Here is a 22,279-nt window from a genome sequence, read left to right as displayed (position 1 = left end):
TTACACGTCGAAAGAAAGGTTATCGGGTCAGATCGGTCGTTTAACGTAATAATTATAATATCTAGGAATAACATAGGTATAGATTAGAAGGTCTAGAAGTAGCTTATACTGTCTTATATTTAATATTTGGTAACAAAAATAAGCAATGTAAGTACCTACGTTTTAACTCAATTTTAATTTTAATTCAAACACCGACGCGTGATGGCAGAGTCACTACGTTTTCGTCGTACGCGATACGCTCTTATACCGAATAAACTGAAATGGTAACTGGTATGAGGTTCGCTCTAAAAACAGTATAGACCAAAAGTTGATAGGTAGTCTAGTCGGCGTGTAAAGGACGTATGTGCGTGTATACGATATATATGATGGCTATCCTAACGAGGAGATGTTTACATAATGCGCTCGGTAGCCATGAATACCTTGGCCCGCGGACGTTTCGAATATTGAATTCGTGTCTGAACCGCACACGCGATCGATTATTAATAGCAGCGGGTTATATATCGTGTATGTATAATATATTGTACATATGTGTGTGTGTGTGTGTGTTTATATGGGCACGCACGGGACCTCCAAAGAATGATTATGTATACCTATGGATTGTACGAGAGTAGAGGTTTTTATGATAATATAATGTAAATCCGGATGCTTTGAATCAACCATCCGTATTTAGGTATGTATCGCGGTTTCAATTACACGAAAACGTGTTTCTCCGCAGAGTGGTGGTTGTCCGATCGGGCGAGATGAATTGATTAATGTATACATACATAAAAATATAAAACAATAATTAAAACGTCTCGAGGGGCCGGCCGATGAGCGCGCTAGCAACGGTATATTATGTAATGATAATGAGCACTGTGGCCAAAGCAAGTAAGGAGTTAGGACCAGTTGGAAAATATCATATTGAAAAATTGCAACCCGTTTGGACCAATTACTTATACGGGATAATTATCGATTTTATAAGACTTTTAATTTATAATATTATTAATTTTTTTTTTTTTTTTTAATAAGTATAATTAGTATAATATTAATCATTAAAAGACAGACACAACAAATTATTTTATTAAAACACAAGAAGGCGTAACAAAAAATAAAAAACAATTCGTATATTATTATTTCTATGGATATTTTTCTATTTTTTTCTTATATTTACAAGGTGGTATACATGTCACCGTTATCCGAAGACTAAAATGCCTTAAGTTTGGGGCCATGGAAAAAAAATGGCACTCATTTAAGTAAATACAATAAATTCTAAATATTAGCGCAATATAGTCACTATTTCTACTACAGGAACCTGCGAGGCTGTGAATAACCTGATGTATACAATGTGTATCGTACAACTTCGAACGAGTCGGCCGGGCAGTGCGTAATTCCGCAAACGGTGCGTTTCTTCGGGGACTGGAGATGATATTATGGAGAACTGTACAAGTCTCGTTTCGCCAAAATCTCGTCGCGCTGCTCAACACTGCAATATATTATTATTATAAAGGTTTATACTCGCCGGCGGACTGATATAATATTATGTCGTCCAATAAGCACGGTTAACCAAATATGGTATCCTTTAAATAACCAATGGCAAGACTACAAGAGGGTTATCACGATATTTTCTGTCAGTCAGTGTTGTGAGTTGGTCATCGGGTTTCTATATTTTTCCCTATCCGATTATCGAGAATACCGTTTGCTGCTTTTTTTTTTACGCGTCCGCGACCGTGTGCAAAGCAATACGACGCAATTCCAACCACAAATCTCAATCGATAACCAACAATTTTTGAGTGCATATTATTATATAATATTATGAAGGGTTGAAAAAATGGTAGAACGAGAGTCTTGATCAGCTCTAGTCGGCAGACGCATTACGTCGTATCTCTAGGATTACGCGTGTGTGCGCCGTCAATCATCAAGGTAGGATGCACAATGTTGTATTAGGTATTTTACTGTACACACATGATTCTATTTGTATACATAGTAATAGACAGTTTTATACGCTACTAAACTATTGTTATTTAGAAATTATAACTTTTTGTGTAATTCTTTTTTAATTGATCCTAACGGGCCCAATAATATCCCAATAAATAATACAAACAACGACGGGAGTCGATATTTTTCACTAAAACCGCCGAAAACGAACACCCACGGGTGGCGCACCCGTGGTGAACGGACCCGTCATATACTTGTATAATGTATATAAAATATTGATATATATATATATATATACATATATTGCCTATTATATTGCCTACATACGCTGTTTCATATACGCATTACCGCGCGTACTTACACGAGACGTTTAAGACGCTGGCGGGGAGGGGTGGGTATTCGTGCGTATTGCAGGATCGACCTTGATGAATAATCTACTCTGCAGTTACCCGCCTATAGATGTAATAATATCTACGACGTCTAAATTTTAAATCATTTCGTTCGGTAATTTTTTCTCATTTCATTTTTTATTATTCTTATTATTCCATCGCCGGACTTGTTCACACACTGCCGTCGCCGCTGCTCTACACATCATCATCATCATCACACACACACACACGAGCTCGCGCCCGACGTGGCACCTGTAAATTTTGTAAGAATGTGTCGACTCACCTCGGCAATCATTATCCTCATCTCGGTCGTGGGAACGATTAATCAAACCTTCCCCCCCTCCCTCGCCACTTACACCCGTCCACGTTCTGAATCGGTCTCTTTACACACTAGCTCGTACTATAGGTGTATACATTACGCCCGACGACGTCTTATACGCGAGCGGCGTTTTATGGAGATTTTTCTTTCTATATTTCGAATGACGCGTAATTAACAACGATATATTGTAGATAATATTATACACAATATTTTACACGAATACGTTTCGGACGGGCACCTAACGTCACACGGCATCGAGACGTCGATGGAGCGGATTTCGGAGGACACATCATACGTAAAGAAAAATACGCGATTTCAAACCAATATTCGTGTAATATATATTATCATGATACCTACATGGGTATATTGTTGTTTTGGATAGCGACCGCATTATCGTTACTCGTCGCCGTACACACCTACACAATAATAATAATATACACTATACATACGCTTATACGACTAATGTACGCGTTTTATTGGTCATTAAAGATTCGCAGAAGGGGGAAAAGAGCTGTATAATATAAGCCTGTAGAGTTTTTAACGGAAACAAAAAATAAATAAATAAAACACAAGTCTAGTGAGACTTTATTTTAATGAAAAATAAAACGAGCGTTATACGCACACACGCGCACACACATAGGGTTGTAAAAACCGTCTGTCTTTGGGAGACGACGACGGCGGTGGCGGCGGCGGCGGCGGACTCGTTCATTTTTTTTTTTTATGGTCATAATATTCTTTTTTTAGGCCGATACAAATCGTATGCTAACATCTGCAATAAATTATGGCCAATGTGTGCGCGCTGGCCTTAAAAAACATGGAAAAAAACCAAGAAAATATTCCTATAGTGTTGGCGCGGCAATAGCGGCGGCGGCGGCGGCGGTGGCAGCAGCGTTGGTAGTGGTGATGTTGGTAACGGTGACGCGGGTCGGAGGGAAAAAAAATTTGCCGCAAAAACCGTCTTGAGGGAACCGCCCGGCCATGTTGGCCCCGTTTTTATGACGCGATACGCGAAACTTTTACGATAGCTTTAACTGTCCCAGACGGACGGACGCGTTTTTCTATTATATTCCGGGGTGCGTTTTATTGACTATATTTTCTTCGCCGTTTTCCCTTCCCGCCGCACGACTACATGCCGTCGCGCCCTCTCCCACTCACTCACGCTCACTCGGTCAGTCTCTCTGTCCCTCTCTTCCAGTCTTAGTCTTTCTCTCTCTCTCTCTCTCTCTCTCTTTCTCTCTCTCTCATTCTCGCGCGCGCTCTTTCTCTTTCTCTCTACACCTCTACAATACCTCGGCGGCTCTCCGTCTATCGCCCCGCGCCGCTACCGCACTATCACTGTTGTACGATTTTTAATTGTTCGAAAAATATCGTTATACGTATACGAACCACCACCCCGACCGATTCCTTTTGTTTCCCTGCAACACACCCCATCACCGTCGGTTTTATCGTCGCCCATTGTCGGGGAAACGAGTCGTTTTCATAAAAAATAAATAAAAAAAACAATAAAAATCGTCTCCGATCGACATCCAATCGTACCGACTGCATAATATAATATTATAATAGAATGTGTACATAATAATATTATATTATCGTCCGATAGTAGTTCCGACCAATCTTCGAGTATACTCATGTATGTTGTACCTACATTCTACATAATGGTTATACGTGTAGAAGTATAATTATAAATTATAACGCTATTATATGACTCACACCATCAGAATTTCGATATTTCACCATACTTGCGGTAAAAGCAAAATCAAACGAACAAATACGACGTGCATAGAAGTACTTGAGTGTACTCGCCAATACCAAAGCGAGCGAGAGGATTAACCTATATAATATATTATAATACGCATATACAAATGCGCTATAGTATAATAATATATTTTTTATAATAATATGTATAGTATATTTACAACCAAGAACGCCACCACTGCAGTTGACGGCGTTGAACGTCCTGATCTGGCAAATCGCATACATCGGCTTATACCTATAAATCAAAATTTATAATTTATTATATTATGATGCATGCACAGCAGAGGGATTTCACGTCTCTTAGTTAGAATCGAGTTTTGTGCAAATTCCTTTGCATTCCAGTGTTTCAGTGTCACTACTATGGGTCTGTCTGCAACAGACGTTTTATACACACACATTGACTATAATACACTGTGCGGGTGAAACGCCGTATTAATGTTCTATAGATATTAGAGTAGGTATTATAAAATCCACACCGAACTACGTCGATTGTCGTGTGGTACACGTTTAATATAATATATTATATAAATTCGAAGTAGACGCATAATATGTTATTACATATTATCGGTCTGTCGAGTCAGCGAATTCTCTACGTATATACACCTCCATGTATACACACACAAATACGATATATATATATATATATGTTCTTATTACGTATATACGACACACGTATAATATGGGATGATATATAATATAAAACCGTCCGCCGCCGCCCCGATGACCCTTCTTGACGAGTGCAATTGAAATGCTGCAATTTTGCGCACCGCTCGCGACGTGTTGTGCAGTGTCGGGTAGGGACGGCACGGAAACGGTAATCGGATTTTCTTCGAGCGGAAAACACGCTTTGTACGGTTTCGCCAATGCGGGTTTTTTTTTTTGCAACCAATGGCAAATTTCACCCCAGTGCCTTTTGGGACAATTTTTTTCCTCGTATTTTCTATTTCCTACCAGTATATTATATTTACTTATTTATTTCGTTTTTGATTTTCGTTTTATCATTATTAGTTTATTACTACTATTATTACTGTTTTCCAATGTTGAAAGGTTTCGGAAACCTACTGACGGCTCGCGACATCGACGGCGGTTCGCGTGTATCGCGCCCGACCAGCTGGGTTTTATATGACACGCGCGCGTAAACCGAACCTTATCGCATTATCACGCCCGCGGTCTGCGCATAATATATTTATTATTATTATTATTATGTCGCACATTTATGTCGTCGGTGCCTAGAATGACGCCTGGGGCGTGTCTCTTGACTGGCGTTGGTCACGGTGCTCCCAATGATAAATGGTTTACCCTTACATATATTATAGTATTATTAAGTCGAGAAAAAATATATTATTACTGTGGTAGGAGCTGGCGAACGCGTTAGTCGACGAAGTCCAGCGAAGTAGAAATTAAGGACTATTTAACGGATAACAAATTCACACATTGCTGATGTATTTTTTTTTACTCTATTAAGAGCTTCTCGTAATTTCTCAGTGTGTAAAATGTAGGAAAACCAGGCTGCAGGAATGTATGCATAATATTTTGTGTGTATATAGTATGCACGCGGCTTACGTCACAGGAGCACACGTATATACAGAAGTCTTGCCTGTGCAACGGCAGAGACCGACGAAGTGTATATCACACGTGGATACCCACGTCTCTACCACCCAATAGTAATACCACAGTAACAGTCATATTATGGCCAACTCCATCAATGATAAATTGATGAAAGAAGTCAATCGTTGGCGTCGAGAACAGTGTCGTTTGAAAAATGATTTACCCTCGTAGCACGTTCGTTGAAAGTCTTCGCTGCGGATTGTCGAGACGGCGACAGACGTACGCGCGTGTTTTATTTTTTTTCCTCTTACCATTTCGTTTTTTCTCTCTTCTTGACTTAAGTCGTCCGCCATCTATTATACTGACTTTAATGAACATCGTGCTGATAAATTACCGATGCGCGTCTCAGCATCGATCCCACACAGCAACACCACGGCGTGCAACTATAATTTAGATAATATGACTACTATTCTTGTACTGTAAAGGGTACATGTTGGCGGAACCTCAAAGTGTATAATGACGGATAATGGAAATGAGAGAAGGAACAAACACATGGGTTGATCGTTACTGAAATTATACAGTCATAATTATTATAGTCAATGCCCACATATCAAAATTACGAAAAAAGGTTAAATATGTACTGTATAAGACTAAATAAATATCAGTTTTAAAATCATAGTTTTATTGCCCTTGTATAAATGAATTTGAGTATAAATCGTACTGCCAATATATTATTAATAATTATACTACAGTGTGGAGTGTGTCGCATATGGCACGTATCGCCCTCAACCGAGAATATCCTCTGTAGAAACACTAGACCTTCCACAGTATACAATTTTGGGCAGGCCTTTGTCTCACTCCGGAAACAAAAAAAAAATATATATATCTTTGTATACACTGCAGGTCGCTCCGCATATTGTTTTTTTTTTTTACTTCTATTTCGAGAGCTCAAAATAATATACAATAATTAATAATAAATAATAATATATTTTCCAAATTAGGAAGTCTCCGACGAGTCCCTACAACCAGGGTTAAGTCAATGCGATTACGTATCGATTGGTGTGACACGTCCGTCGTCAGTAGAGCACGTTTACTCGTTGTTTCGATGAATTCAACGAATTTCTCATCTGTCGGTTCTATGTCAAAAACTGTGGCTCCGCACTCGAAAAAAAATCCTTTATCTGCTTGCACGTTATATTATAATAATATTACATAGTTGGTATAATATGATATACCGTATATCGTATACATTCGTACATGTGTACACCACGCGCGCACAATGAACTCTCTTCTTCTTAATACCAGGCTATTCTCGTCCACCGCGCCACCTCTAGTTGGCAAATTATACTCGGTGGACATGTTATTTTGACTGAGACCGTTATTTGTCGGAGTATACGTCAATGCATAACGAGGTTATTACCGGGATCGACATCTGTAATTACACATTCTATAACCATTAAATTATTATTATTCGTACAATGTGTGTGTGAGTACCCATTTGTGTGCATACGGCATACCTATACCTACCAATGGACGCGTGGGGATATGTTTGAGTCTCCAGAGATCGATTCGATGTTTAAAGTGCTGCAGACGTGTTTTTATCGCGATGCGTGCAGATCAGAAATATTGTAATAAAATACGTGTATTAAACATAGTCGTACGCCCCATAAATTATAATCTAATTGAATTATAATATCGTGCATAGATAATAGTACTGTGTATTTGTTTATTTTTGATTAATTTTCTTTTGCCTGCCCTGCAACTGAATGTATAATATTATATTGTATAGGCACGTCTCGATAAAACCTGAACGAGTTTTCTTTTCGTGCCTAATCCTCATGCATGTGCAGCACCTATCTATTATTAATAACTACGCTTATCGGCAGGTCACACGACGATTTATTTACATATTCTTACCGACGAAATGCGCGTTAATTGATATACGTATAGACTATAGAACAATTGGTAGCGCCCACGTGTGGCTGTTCTACAGTGTTTTCCTAACGACGTTATTATATTTTAATGTTTTCATCAATTATTATAATGATTTAGAGAGCCGTGTCAAAACACACACGGACCAACAGCGAGTTGTCTCGTTTTAATGGAAAACCATTCACCAGAACGCAGTTCGGGCCAGTCGCACATTATAATAATAACGTTTAAAAACCTTATATGTACATATATGACGTATATTATGTATGTACGGAAAGTCGTATCTCTGCAGCTACATTATAGTATGTCTGTGCTATAGTGACGTGTGTCTGCAAACACTGCACGAAACCAGTCTCAGATTTGATTTCGCCGGTTATCGAATTACGGCTGAACGTTTTAATTTTCGCCGTTTTCAAGTCGTATTATATATACCTACCTATATTATGTATTTATAATGTTTATATACATAATTTATATATATATATATATATATAATATTATTATTATTATACGGAAAACACGACCGCTAATGTCCGTTACAATTATAATAATGTATAATATAGCGGTGGTGCAACGTGGATATTATATATTTATATACCTACATAGTCTATGGTAGTAGCGTTTGTTCCAAAACACACACATTATAATATATAATATTATATACGTGTGCGTTAATACGTTTCTAACGATCGTTGTACGTTCGGACGCATTTAATTTGATTTTTTTTTTTCAACAACGCGTCATCCGAAATCTTCGAACTTTCGGTGTACCTATTTACATTTATCTATGGTTTATAGAATTATAGGTAAGCCTATATTAACGATAACTTGGAAAAGCAGATGTCAAAAGAACCCCCGCTGAGGATCGGCATAAACTATAATAATATACAGCTGGCATACATCTGGCCAGGTAGGATAATCTTGTATATATATACTATTTTTTTATTATTTATCCCCATGTACACGGAAAACACTTGAAAACATATTTTCGTACGATTTTTTCCCCCATTATTTAATCCTTTCGGTTATTCTCTGGGAACTCGGCGTAACCCCTTCCGATTCGTTATTTTGGGTGTCCTGGATACACACACACACACGCACGCGCACACGTATGCGCATGTATATTATATACGAACGATATGAGGGTTAAAAAACTGCACCACGACAGCTGCACGACGTGTGTAATCAGATTTTTCTCTTTTGTTTTGGGTTCAACGGCCAAAAGTTTGCGCTAGGATTTCCAAGTAATATATGATATAGTAGATCCTTGTGCGTCTGGACGATGGAAAAACATTGAAAAAAGTAAAATGTCTATCGAGATTCAAAATATCGTTTAATTCTATATAACAAATAGTTACTATGCCTATATGATAGAACAACGTGTGTTGAAAAAATAAACATAACTTGTAAAAAACCTACTGCGTGCTTCTAGAATTGTATACTGCAAAATAAAAATATAATATTGTATTAATATACTGCATATTTAAATATAATATATTATTTAGTATTGGTGCCGGAGAGGATAACGCGTAGTTATTATTATTTAAGTCGATAAACAATGATGTCACGATGGATCCGTGGACCAAAGAGGCTTACCAAAAAACGCTTACGTCACTTCGATCAATATGAACATAACTGTTTTGATTTACCAAATACGGCGTTTGTTGACGAGTGTAAGCCACGTTTTTTACTTCCATTTCATATTACCGAGAGCACGTTCATTATACAACTTTTTTCATTTTTTTCTTTCCACTTTTTTTTTTAAGAAGAAATACTTAAACACGCACATATACATACGCCTTATATAGGAAAACACATTGTAGAAACACACCAGATTTGTGTGTTCAATGGATTCTACTGTTCGTCAAGTGGCCAAACACATTGCATCATGCACTACGCGTCCGTGTTTAAATATAATATAATACATTAACCATGAAAATAAATATATACAAGTAATTTGGTTTTTATAAAAATACTTTGTTCAATTTTTTTGTGTGTGCGCGTTCGTTGTAATATTTGAATACGATAGAATGTAAATACAATTCTAATGAATTGAATTATAAAAACACATAACTCAATTACGTCGTAAATTCGTAAATTATTATCATTGTTGCAGCTTAATAATCATTTATTAGATGTAATTTTTATTTATATTTTTATTTTTATAATATTACGATATTCAATCATATATTATACAAAAACGACATTTTAGAGTATTAAGTGGTATAATATATACTCTCCTATACTTATTAAACGTGTGCCACTATACGTATATAATATGTATATTATGATATACGAATAAAAGTGCACTTATAATGTATAGCTTGAGTCAAACCACTTGAAATTAACGTTTCGAGAAAATACTTTCTCGAATATTTACGGGTTTAAATGTATGGTTCGATGGACTGTATACATTGTTTTTGGTAAAAGAACTACTTCCCTACGCGTATGAGTTACTCATGTGGAAAATGTTCAGTCTATTGTTATATAGTGGCGTTGTTAACTAGTCCGATGGATGGATGCATCTAGTCAAATGCGGTAAAAAACATCTTAATATCACTGACATTTTTATTTCTTTATTTCTTTTTATTTCTCATTGGGATTTGTTAAATTTCAATTCGTCTAAAAACCAACATAGAGCCAGTCACTTGTGACGATCTCCATTTTTCCGACGAAAAAAAATATAATTCTAGACAGTTGCCCGGAAATAATGAACTATTATATTCATTAATATTTCATACCACTATACAGTGTATATGTGTGTATTAACAAAACGTATTCATTAAAATTCGTAGAAATTAATCATTACAACTGTAGAGCGGATGTACTCTATATAGCATTATGCATAATTTTTCGGATAGTTAAATACTTAAATAAACAACCCGTCTGAAAATGACCAAAAATTCATGAATAATTTACTAACAATGATACACATGTAACTAGCAGTATATAATATAAGAATAATTTCTCGTATTATCCCGGTAAATTATATAGGTGATATCTTTCAACAGCTATCCACGTATTATAATATCATATAATATATTTGTATAGGTATATTCTGGTGTATATTTTATATAATTATATGTACCTACTATTATACATAATATGCATATTATTTTCACAAAATCACCAAAAAAAATACTGCCAACATATTTTATTGCTCGGTGGACGAATAAAACAGAGGGAAAAAACTTTTTCCTAGTAAAATATTTTCGGGGAAAGAACTTTGGGGTCTCCACCATAGGCCGTTAATCTTTTTGTTACTTACGTGCGTCGTCGAGGACTTCAGAAAAAAAAACCGTATAAAATAAAACGATCTTCGCTATTCACACGCAATCTAACTCTATCATCGAAGCCTTCTCTTTTTATTATTATTATTTTTTTATTGTCAAATCGTATAATATAAATGCAAAAGTATCCTGCCGAGTTTCCGACAATAGGCGGCGAGCCACGTACGCATAACCTATACCTACCTATCTTGTCAGCTGCTGGCTGTGTTTTTTTGCAAAATCATATTCCTGGTTAAACGCCCAAGCACGGTGGGAACAAAATAGGATGTCATCCATTAGTCCCCTTTAAAAAACGTAAAAAAATTATCCCGGTCCCAGGATATTATGCGGAGCGAAAAAAACCTCTCGTTTATATAGCTTTTAACCTGTTCAATTGATCTCCCCATGTGTCTGCGCTTCGCACAAATATATATATAGGTATATATATATATAATATAATAATGAGGATATCAAACTGCCGAAGGGGACTGCTATTACAGTGCGTGGTATACGGCGTTAGTGTGTACGAGTGTGCGTGTGTATGGTTATTAACAGTTTCCACCGCAAATAATATTTACCCGTTTTACGGAAACCCTCGTGCAAAAATATTCGGACGAAAAAATATAAAATATACGATATGGGGGGAGACAAGTGTGACACAGGGGTCGAGGGTCTTTTTTTTCGGACGCTACAGCACGAACCCCAGGCGCATAGGCACGCACGCATACACGCACGCGGATTAAGACGGTAATGACGGGAACGAAATAACCGAAACACTCGAAATTTTTTCATCGGTTTTTTTTTTTTTTTTATCATCCTTCCGGGTGTCACATTACCAACGCATTGTGCTCCACTTTTACGGGTCCCTGGGTCACAATGGGAAACGGATTGAACCCGTCCACGCGAACCGCTGCAGCGGGGCGAAATGCAGATCACGAGAGCAATATAATGTTATATTATTAGGTATTATATTATTATGTAGAGGCGTTTATTGTATACACAATATGGATATTATTGTATCATATAATATAAAATATATCGACTGTTGTACGTAAATAATATTATATAGAGTATATTTTTCATGCAGGCGTTATTTTATTATCATTTCATTATTGTTTTTGGAGGGAAATAATGGTTCCAATATATATTAAATGGGCGAGTAAAAAAATATATATATATATATAAAACCTATAAATTAATCAAATATAAAATATTCCAGTAGTGGAAACTACTTTTTAATTTAACATGTAAATGCGTATCCGGAGCCCCCGTTTGCGACTTCTCACGCGATATAGCAATTTCGGGGGCAATATATATATATATATTACCTATATTATTTTTTAAAAAACGTCGAAAATAAAAACATTAACCTGGCGATTACCAACCGTGATCCGTGTCGACGAGATTAACGCGTTATACTGACTAAACGACGGTTACTTGACGACGATAATGGGCGTATTTACATAAAACGCTATACATATACACCTATATAGTATATACGAATATAAACTCGCAATCGAGAAATAACGACTAGTCGAACAACACGGAAAACGACATTACAAATTTTCAGGAATTTCTATGGTAATAACAATATTTCGAGTACAAATCATTATAATCTACACGAAATATAATAAATTATGGTATACGCGCATAACCAGTAAATTGGTCGCAAAACCAATCGATAAAATGCTACTCCTCGTTCGAATGAAAAACGAATTCACACCGGTAAATTTCACGAAAGCGACAAACGATGACCGTCATTGAAAGATAAAAGGTCGGCGCTTCAGACGGTCTTGCGACGAAGTAATTTCGGAAAAAATATAGAGTTCTACGGCGTCAAATTACCCATGCTAATATGGTGGGTGGGTACAGCTGATGATCGCAATTTATTGTGATAGATTTTATTTTTGAACGCAAAATTGTAGTTTGTGCATGATAAATGTAGGTATAACGTATTATTATAGTACACCTACGGGCTATATAGATTCTATTGCGGCGTCATAATAACACGGTCGGACAATTGAATATGCGCGTGCGTACAATTTTTGATATTGAACGATAGCCCTATAGGTGAGCTATACTGTTATCTCGGTAATCTCTAGAGTCAACTACCTATATATACATCGTATTATTTGCGTATTACTAGCGTCAGACAACTTACTATACAGCAGTACAGTCGCGTCTTCGTCACGTTCGTCGTTCTAGATACGTCAAACAGACACTCCGGGGATTTTCGACGTTGGATTTTTTTTTTTTGTGACTTCTCGCACGATTTCTTGTGAAAAAATATATTCACTTCACGATTTCCGCCAAAAGAAAGAGAATAAAAATGATAAACGTGTGTGTTATTCAAAGACGATAAATAATAAAAACGAATGATAATAATATACATGTATAATGCTCACATAAATATATTACATTATTATTATTATTATTATTATTATTATATTGTAATAATATGTGAACCACATTTTCATTACGCATAATAAACATGCCGGTGTGTGCTACTGACGCCCGTGGCGTTCCTTCCACAACGCCGATACAAATATGAAATAAAAAATATTAAATGTATGTGTATATAAAATTCTTATCTTACGCCAACTGACAGGTTCACAAAAATTGCCCCAAAGGTGTGTCGTAGTCGTCGGTTTCTATACTTACATAGTATCGCCGGGTGATAGAGAGCACGATTTTTCACCTCCTTTATTTTTTGCTCCGGTTTCGTGTTTACCTTATTTCACGTCCGTCTGTGACACAATGACTAATGTGTTGATTATGTAAATATGCATGTATACCTCTACGTTTATACGCACACACGGCAGCAACTGTATTATTATTATTATATTATGTCTATCTATGTATATTGTATATGTATAGTCCTTTCGGGGGTACCTATTTGTGCAGTTAACGCTCCCGAATGCGCACGACAAGAACTCTCAAAAATATATAATATACGTTTACTATTCGACTTAATCGATACCGCCGATACCTGACGATGTTTTTGTAGCATAACGACGTATATATAGATTTTTAGTCTTAACAACATTTTTTATTTTACTGCAGGTCGTATATTGGAATCATTGGCTGCCAGAGGTGTGGGTCTGTATCCGGCCCTGGGTTTGCCACTGCTCGCGGCCCAACAACACAAACCGGCTAGTGTCTCGTCGGCCAGTCCCAGGTCCAGCCCTGCGAATTCAGCTCCATCTTCGCCAACGCAAAAGGTAATTATTATTTATTTGCAACACATTATAACACACGATGATATTGCGATTGGTTGAACGTTATACGCGATATGCCTTCCCAGAGTTCCCACGCTATGTAATAGTAGGTACTTATAATATTGCGTTTAAATGTGTAATTATAAATGAATAAATCGAAAAAAAATTTTCGCGCCAAGTGTTGGTTACCTATGAGCATATACTATATATGCATATTCCATTTCACCATACGGAACAATGCATCATATTATATTAGACGATATACCACGCAGTGGTGCACAAATGCATTTTCGTTAGGTAGTTTTTTCTATTATTGCATTATAGATAAAAGTATATACAATGAAATATATATGTGTATGTATGTATACGCACGTGTGTATGTATTATATATAATATATATACATTGAGACACGCTGATCTTTGTTTCCGCGCGTCAAACGATAGCTTTTTGTTTTTTTCCCCATAAACTTTCCAAGTTTTCGTACACTGTTAATTTATAGGTACGCCGCCACATGTGATTTTTCTCAAAAAGTAGTGTCTCTTACGCATACAAACACACACACACACGCACAGAGGTGCGTATTGTAAATGCATAAATATATATACGCTATAAAGAAATGAAGTTGCAGCGCTTCAACCATGTTCTTGAAAATTGACTGTGCAAAAATGGTTATTACCCCCTGCACGCCACGGTGTATACGGTATCATAAAATCGCGAGCTCGCGTTCGGGTTCAAGACAACAAGTCGCCACCCCGTCCCCTCCCGCGCTGCACCCAAAACACTCGCGATAAGGTCGTTTCCGCAAGTCCACGAAGCGCGTTACCCCGATATATTGAATACGCGGTGCATCCATGGATAAACGCAAAAAATATTCTACTCGAGTTCACCACAAATCCAATGTAATAATATACGTGTGCGGTGTGAGTATTTATGTGTACCTATGCGCGTGATACACCAAATAGTTTGTCGATCTCACATATGTATAGTGATACGCGTTTACCGGGCTATATGCACAATACAGTTATGACTTGTACGCATAATAATTTATATGATATCTAGAACCTACACTATATTGTAAGTTATAACGACGATAATAACAATATATTGTATTGTGTGCGGCGCGAGGCGTGTCACGTGCAGCCCGACCGAGGAACTTCGAAAATCGGTCGGGATGTCGGGGAATACGCGCTAAAGAGGTTCAACGGGAAAAAAGTCACAAAATAATTACGATGTAATTATCATATAATTACCCCGCCGATGCGATGTAACGATGACGGTGATGCCTCGGGAATTCGATAATGTGTGCCAGTGTAGAACATTATTATTTATAATACGAGACCGAAGAATATACAGAAAAAATGAGTGTGCGCGCTCTTAAGGATCGGCCAACATTAGACAAGGCGTAAATTTATATTTATATATATATATATATATATTTCTGTATAAGACAGTATTATTATTATTATTAATATATATATACTAGACGAGAGCCATTAAACGTTTCGGTATTGTGTGCAAATCGGGTCTAGAAAGCCAACGGAGAATAATGGGTGTGTCGTACATATTTTTATGTTTGTGAATATAAATGCGTATGAAAAAAAAAAAAGAAAAATTAAAAATTAAATATTAAAAAATAGTGTGATTGTTGTATAGGTTAGCCTACAACCGTGCGTGAATATTAATGCGGTACTTTGCGCTCGCGTATAATATATACGTATAAGTATACCGTATACGTATACGGTTATATGAGTTTGGAATCGACAATATATAATAATAATAATGTAAAATGACGTGTTTAGGTCGATCGCATCATCATCGGTGCTCGTTTTATTTAAACACAAACACTCGCACACGCACAAATATAGACACACAGAGATACCTATATAATATCGCACGAAAATTATTAGAAATTTAATCGCCGTCGATTTAACGACGATTTTTACCGATTTGCTAATCATCGCCCGTTCGATGCGTATATAATATTATTGTATTGTAATGACGACGACGACGATAATAAATTAATAACAATAATAATCATTGGTATTAACGTTATTGGTTATTATACTCATTACATTTGCACCCTCGGCACGGCTAATCGAATAAAGATTTACCTATTATTTTCGGAGAAACACGCGCATAAGTCACGATGGAAACACGGTGGGTAATTATATTATTACTCTGTCGCGTAATTGCGAATTTTATCGGTTATTTAGTACGCATGTCCGTCTACGTACGACGTAAGTTGTAAGTATACTTTGTATATTGTGTATGCGTAGGTACACAAGTCGATATTATACTAATGCTTACGGTTTTCGTCGTATATTCACGCGCATCGTAATCACCAACGTGATATAAATCTCGCCGTGACGGTGTATTATAAATATTATATAGTCGTCGTCGACTACATTTCTCTGCCACACGCCGTACGCTCGTATAATAATCAGAAACAAAATAAATATCGTCGTCCGTATACTATAACCCCTGTTAAATAATAATAATAAACACACGTATTATACGACATTATATTAATATTAATACGCATAGTCAAAATATGGAAAATGTTTGTCTTGAAGTGGGTTTTTTTTTTTTTTTTTGGTTTGTCCTCCAACCGGCTTTCATCGCGAATTTTCTCGCAAAATTTCAATTTATCGCCCATAAAATTATCACGGCGATCCGCCGTCGACCGAATAACACAAAATACAATAATAATATACTAGTCCACCGAGCCACATTATTGCACAACGATGAATATTATTTACGTGCGAAATATGCGTACGCACATATAACACCACCGCGAGGGTCATGGCGCGCGTAAATTTATTTCGGAATAATTTTTTCGCGAATAATGATGCAAATCTTCGGGATCTACGGCGGGCGGGGACTTCGAGCAGCCGAGGCGGCGGTTGTGGCGGACCGGAGGAGAGCGACGAATGCACCGCGCGGAATAATAAAAAAGCGTATAATACGAAGTGAACAAAAAAGAGCTAAATAAATAATATAATAATAATAATGATAATAAAAAAACCACACATTATACGTAGGTAATATACCTGTATACCGTCTAATGCACAATGAGATTCTTGGTGTTTCCGAAGGGCATTTGCACGGACAGTTTTTGTCTTCTGATATTTTCCGCAATGATTTCAGACTCAACTCTAGCCCGATAATATTATGTACTACTGTTGCAAAACATAAAATATACACATATTATTGTATGGGACTCGGCTATGCGCGATCGCAAATAACACGAGAACGTATATACATTCCATGTACATTACATTTCCATACATGAAAAAAATTGGGAATTATTTTCCGCCCACGCTTGTCCCGCACGTATGTTATACCTACACAGGAAATCCGTTTTCGTTCGTATACGCGTATTACAGTGTATTGTGTATAATAACATGCGAGTGCCCGCGCAAAATTCTGCTTAAGATTTCTCGAATCATCTACACCGATAGGCAATAACACTTACACACACAAATATAGGTGGATTATCCTTGTCACGGTTTATGATTTATAATATACTGTCGTGAATATCAGAATGTATATATATAATATTAATTTTTCCGGCTTGCGGGTATAATAGGATTCCTCCCTACCAATGGAGAGGGGGGGGGGGGTGCAGGAGGTTTTGTTTCAACAGTAAAATACATATAAGTACCTATATATCTATGTACCTATACTCAGATCACTATCGTCATGTGTACGTGCGTGTGTGCTATCAAAACCGGAACGGAATCGAAATATCGTTATGATTCCTCGCTTTACATATTATATTATAATATTCGTTTAACCTGCTTTTAATTATTGCCACGATAACTATCGCGTGTTCTTGTCCGATACAACATTATCGCTTATTCATGTACCTATGTATGTAATGGACAATTAATGATGTGCTCGTAATATATATATATATTATATACGTACACATATAGGAACACATTTTATGTACATACCAATCTCGTTCCGGCCGGCTGACCAAAGCGTCGGATCTACCGCGTTGGTATAGGTACGTATAGGTATACTGAAAAAATTACACGTGTTTCGTACGTTTATCTTTTAAACAGTACATTAAACGTTGTACGCATAATAGATACCCCGTCGAAACGATTTAAATTAGCAAATTATATGCGTCTGAAACAATGAGCGATTTAAACCATCATTTACGGGCGGTTTATATTGTTTCTAATTAGCGTCGCTTTTATTTTTTGTGGGAGCATCTCGTATATATTACCGGAACAGAGGAGGTATTAATAAGGTTGCATACGCGTTTCGCACGGCGACATTTCCGTACAGCCGACCAAGTCAATATATTTATGCATACATCATACGCGAATAAAAAATTCTAGTTTTAAACGCGACCTATGCCTATGCGAGGCATATTGTTAGATGGGGACGAAAAACGCACGAAAATCCGATAAACAATATAAACAGTCGCAGTCGTTATTTTATTTATATTATTACCGTATTGCGGCGCGTGCAGTCGTTAAATGTATACAAACGGCAAATGTAAAATATTATAATACAAATACGGTACACAGTGACGGAAGTGGAATAGGAGAAACGAATTATGGGCAATATTTTGGTGTTGATATTTTCAACGATTCTCACGAGCTGACCATTTTGAGACTAATATTTAATTTTAGAGAAGGTGTTAATACGTCCGGACAACATAGGATATCAGTATATCACAATTAGTTGCCAAAATAAAATTACTAGTATTTTACCTACCAGATAATTAATATACAACCCAATACTATAAACATAAGTAACGTGTTATGAATTAAATCGTCTACTATTAGATCAAACCTAGTGCAGGTTCATCATTTTTATGTATAAAGTACCTGTAGGTTAGTAGTTTAGTAGTTTAGTCTACTGCAAACTCTGAACTAAATACACCAATAAATTTTTGTTGGATCTATTCAGATATATTTTGTCGAAGAAAAAAAATGTAAGAAACGATCTTTATGGAACCGGTAGTGGTTTTTGAATCCTTTTACTTGTATAATTTATACATTATATATTATTATATACTATATTATAAATTATTATAGGCATATTTAGCATAAACACGCGTCATCCGCCCCATTGCGGTCGCTTGAAGGATAAAATTATTATTCACAGTCAACCAAAATCAGCTTATTCTTTAATAACTTCTATAAGACTCTTCATCTATATAATATTATAGCAGCACGATTTGAGATATCGATCGATGATTATTGATTTCATTAGGCGTAATATCGACGAGGTTTCCGTCATATTAGTGAAACATGGGGTTCATCGCGATCGCTTCCCGTTCGATAGGCGTACAGGATAATGTTCATGTTATACGATCCGTCACGTGTATACAGTTTTAGGCGCTTACATCAATTATAGGTACAATGATCGTATAATATATTATGCTATTATATTATGCTGTTGTCTGCCACTATATAATATTATTATATCGCAGCCACGTCGGCGAATATCCGACAAGAGATTGACATTTGACCTGGAGTTTTTCGCCAATGATAATGATATAGGAGGTACCTATATACAGACGCGTATAATATTCAAAAACTACCGCCAACCGGTGTCGGTGCCGTTAGCGTGGTCAGTTCGACGTCTATCAATAAGGCCGCACGCACTTTCTAATTATATTTTGTTCGGTTGGGTTGGGTTGGGGGGAAAATATTATGGTAATAATGAAATAAAATAAATAACTATATGTCAGGAAGCATACGCGCGTGTGTAGCATAGTATTGATAAGAAATATCTAAATACCCATGCCTAGACCTACACCTAAATAATATATTTTATTATTATTATTATTATATTGTACCAGTAGGTACTGGTTTTAAAAACGAACGCAATATATTTCTCGTGATATATTTCGCATTACTACCAGGTCCCGACAGCCACTGATCTGTCGGTGGCGAAACGACTACTATACAGCTGTGTACCTTGTAATATGCGTATAAATAGTATCAATGTGGCGTCATTGCAAATTTGCTCGCCTGGAAGATGATCCGTAAGAAGTCCTGCGGTACCTACTACCTAACATATTATAATCGCTTATAGGTTGTATGTACCATCAAAATGTGATAATATTATGTCGTAGGAGTGTAGAGAAAATATCCTCTTTTGAACGATTTTATAATGCGATTTTTCTATAAATCATTTATTATATTTAGCCATCTAGAGCTGGCAGTCATATAATATTATATTATTACATAGGCGAACACTTATAACGAAAGCGTCACTGACGTTTAGGTATTATAATATATTTTACTAGCTGATCCCGTGCACTTCGTTGCCCGTTAAATGTACCAACTCTATATGACTCAAATTTTATAATAGATACGATTTATTAGTTTATCACATACCTACATTATAAACAGGACTGCAGTCGAGCAGGGTAGACGAAAACGTCTCGATTTCGTTACTTATTTACCCTTTGTGTATACATAAAACGGCAAAATATTCCGACGAAGTGTTATCGCACATGTATTATTTCAATTTTCGAATTTCCAAACAAACCGCTTTCTGTGTTACGGTATTTATGTTTTTTTTTTTTTATGCATAAGGAATATGGATAGGTGAATTAGCAGGATTCTGTTTTTATTTAGTATACCGTGTAATATACAAGATTAATATTCTTGGTAAATATTTGTTGACAACTGAAGTCATAATAAGGTTTGAATCAGCTGATTTGTCGAACGCTACAGCAGCTCTAACAATAGCTTTGGCCGTCATCGATCCTCCGGTATTATTATTATAAAATATGTTTTAATTAAAAACAATGAAAAAAAAATTATTAGTGCGTTCTCCGAAAGCCGCTATTGTTTTCAAAAAGTCAAACTATTCGCATAACATTATGTATATAATATGTATAAATCAAAACGTCGTCAGTCACAGCGACGTGATAAACGCGCGCGTGCGCGTGCGCGCTCGTTTGTATAAATCTCACATTTTCGCAATACGTGTAAAAATTGCGATTCGGATTTCGCGAAAATCCTTGATCTACACGCGCGCACTACTTCTGCTGCTTTTCTGTTACATGTACACGTATGTATGTATATATCGGTTACGTGAACAATGGACATGACCTTAAACAGAGGAAGGATAAAATTTAAAAGGAGAAACGAAAAATAAAAATCACACACACACACACACACACACAGAGACACTATACCACGCGCGACAACGACGTTTACAATTCGGAAATTTAAATCAGCAGCGCAACACTCCACCCCCCCCCCCTCCACCCCACGGACAGCACTTAGACGGACACAAGTCTGTATAATATTTGCGAAATCGCATAAACAAATTGGGAAAAAACGAGTCAACATGAGGACATGTGGCGGTGCGAAGAGGGATGGGAGGGTGCGGGGAGGTCCTACCGAGTGTATACCTGTACATTATATTATAATACAATTTCTGCACGCCAAAAAAAGGAATAATAACCTCGGCCTATCTTTTATTAGAATCTGCAATTATTCAAGTACATCCGCGTTTTGGAATCGAAATTCGCCTTGTAATAATAGGCGAATTTTTTTTTTTTTATTATTATTATTCCTTCACATATTATATCGAATCTCCCCCGTGGTTCCAGATTTATTATTACTCTCTTTTTTTTCTACTGTTTTTGCTTGTTTCACAGCACCGCGAGTAGTATTATAGTGCGTGTAATGTGTATGCAGCGCACTCCTGCTCAGTCTCTGCGCGCGTTTATTGTCTCTTACATAATATGGATGCCTAAATATACCTATATATATATAAGTATACGTATACAATGCCAAAAGTAATAATAAAATAAAAAAACATGATATAATAAATATTACATGCTTATAGTATACCAATAGGTACGCATCGACGGATTTCGGTTCCCCGCAGGAGTGTAAAATTCAAATTGTCTTGGTGGCGTCTTCTCCGCGATGAACCTAACCCCTT

The 22,279-nt window shown here is 36.6% G+C and overlaps 1 protein-coding gene across 2 annotated transcripts in view; it reads left to right on the top strand.

Annotated features, from left to right (window-relative positions):
• Positions 1–22,279, top strand: part of LOC132938622 (zinc finger protein castor homolog 1-like) — an 87,521-nt gene that overhangs the window by 28,716 nt on the left and 36,526 nt on the right. For both annotated transcript variants that reach the window (XM_061005556.1, XM_061005555.1), the window contains exon 3: positions 14,189–14,346. In XM_061005556.1, the coding sequence (XP_060861539.1) occupies positions 14,189–14,346 (158 nt within the window). The remainder of the gene's footprint in view (positions 1–14,188; positions 14,347–22,279) is intronic.

This window comes from Metopolophium dirhodum, chromosome 2, assembly GCF_019925205.1.
Source record: "Metopolophium dirhodum isolate CAU chromosome 2, ASM1992520v1, whole genome shotgun sequence".
Taxonomy (NCBI): domain Eukaryota; kingdom Metazoa; phylum Arthropoda; class Insecta; order Hemiptera; family Aphididae; genus Metopolophium; species Metopolophium dirhodum.
The sequence above is the reverse complement of the archived record's forward strand: the minus strand, read 5'-3'. Positions and strand labels throughout refer to the sequence as shown.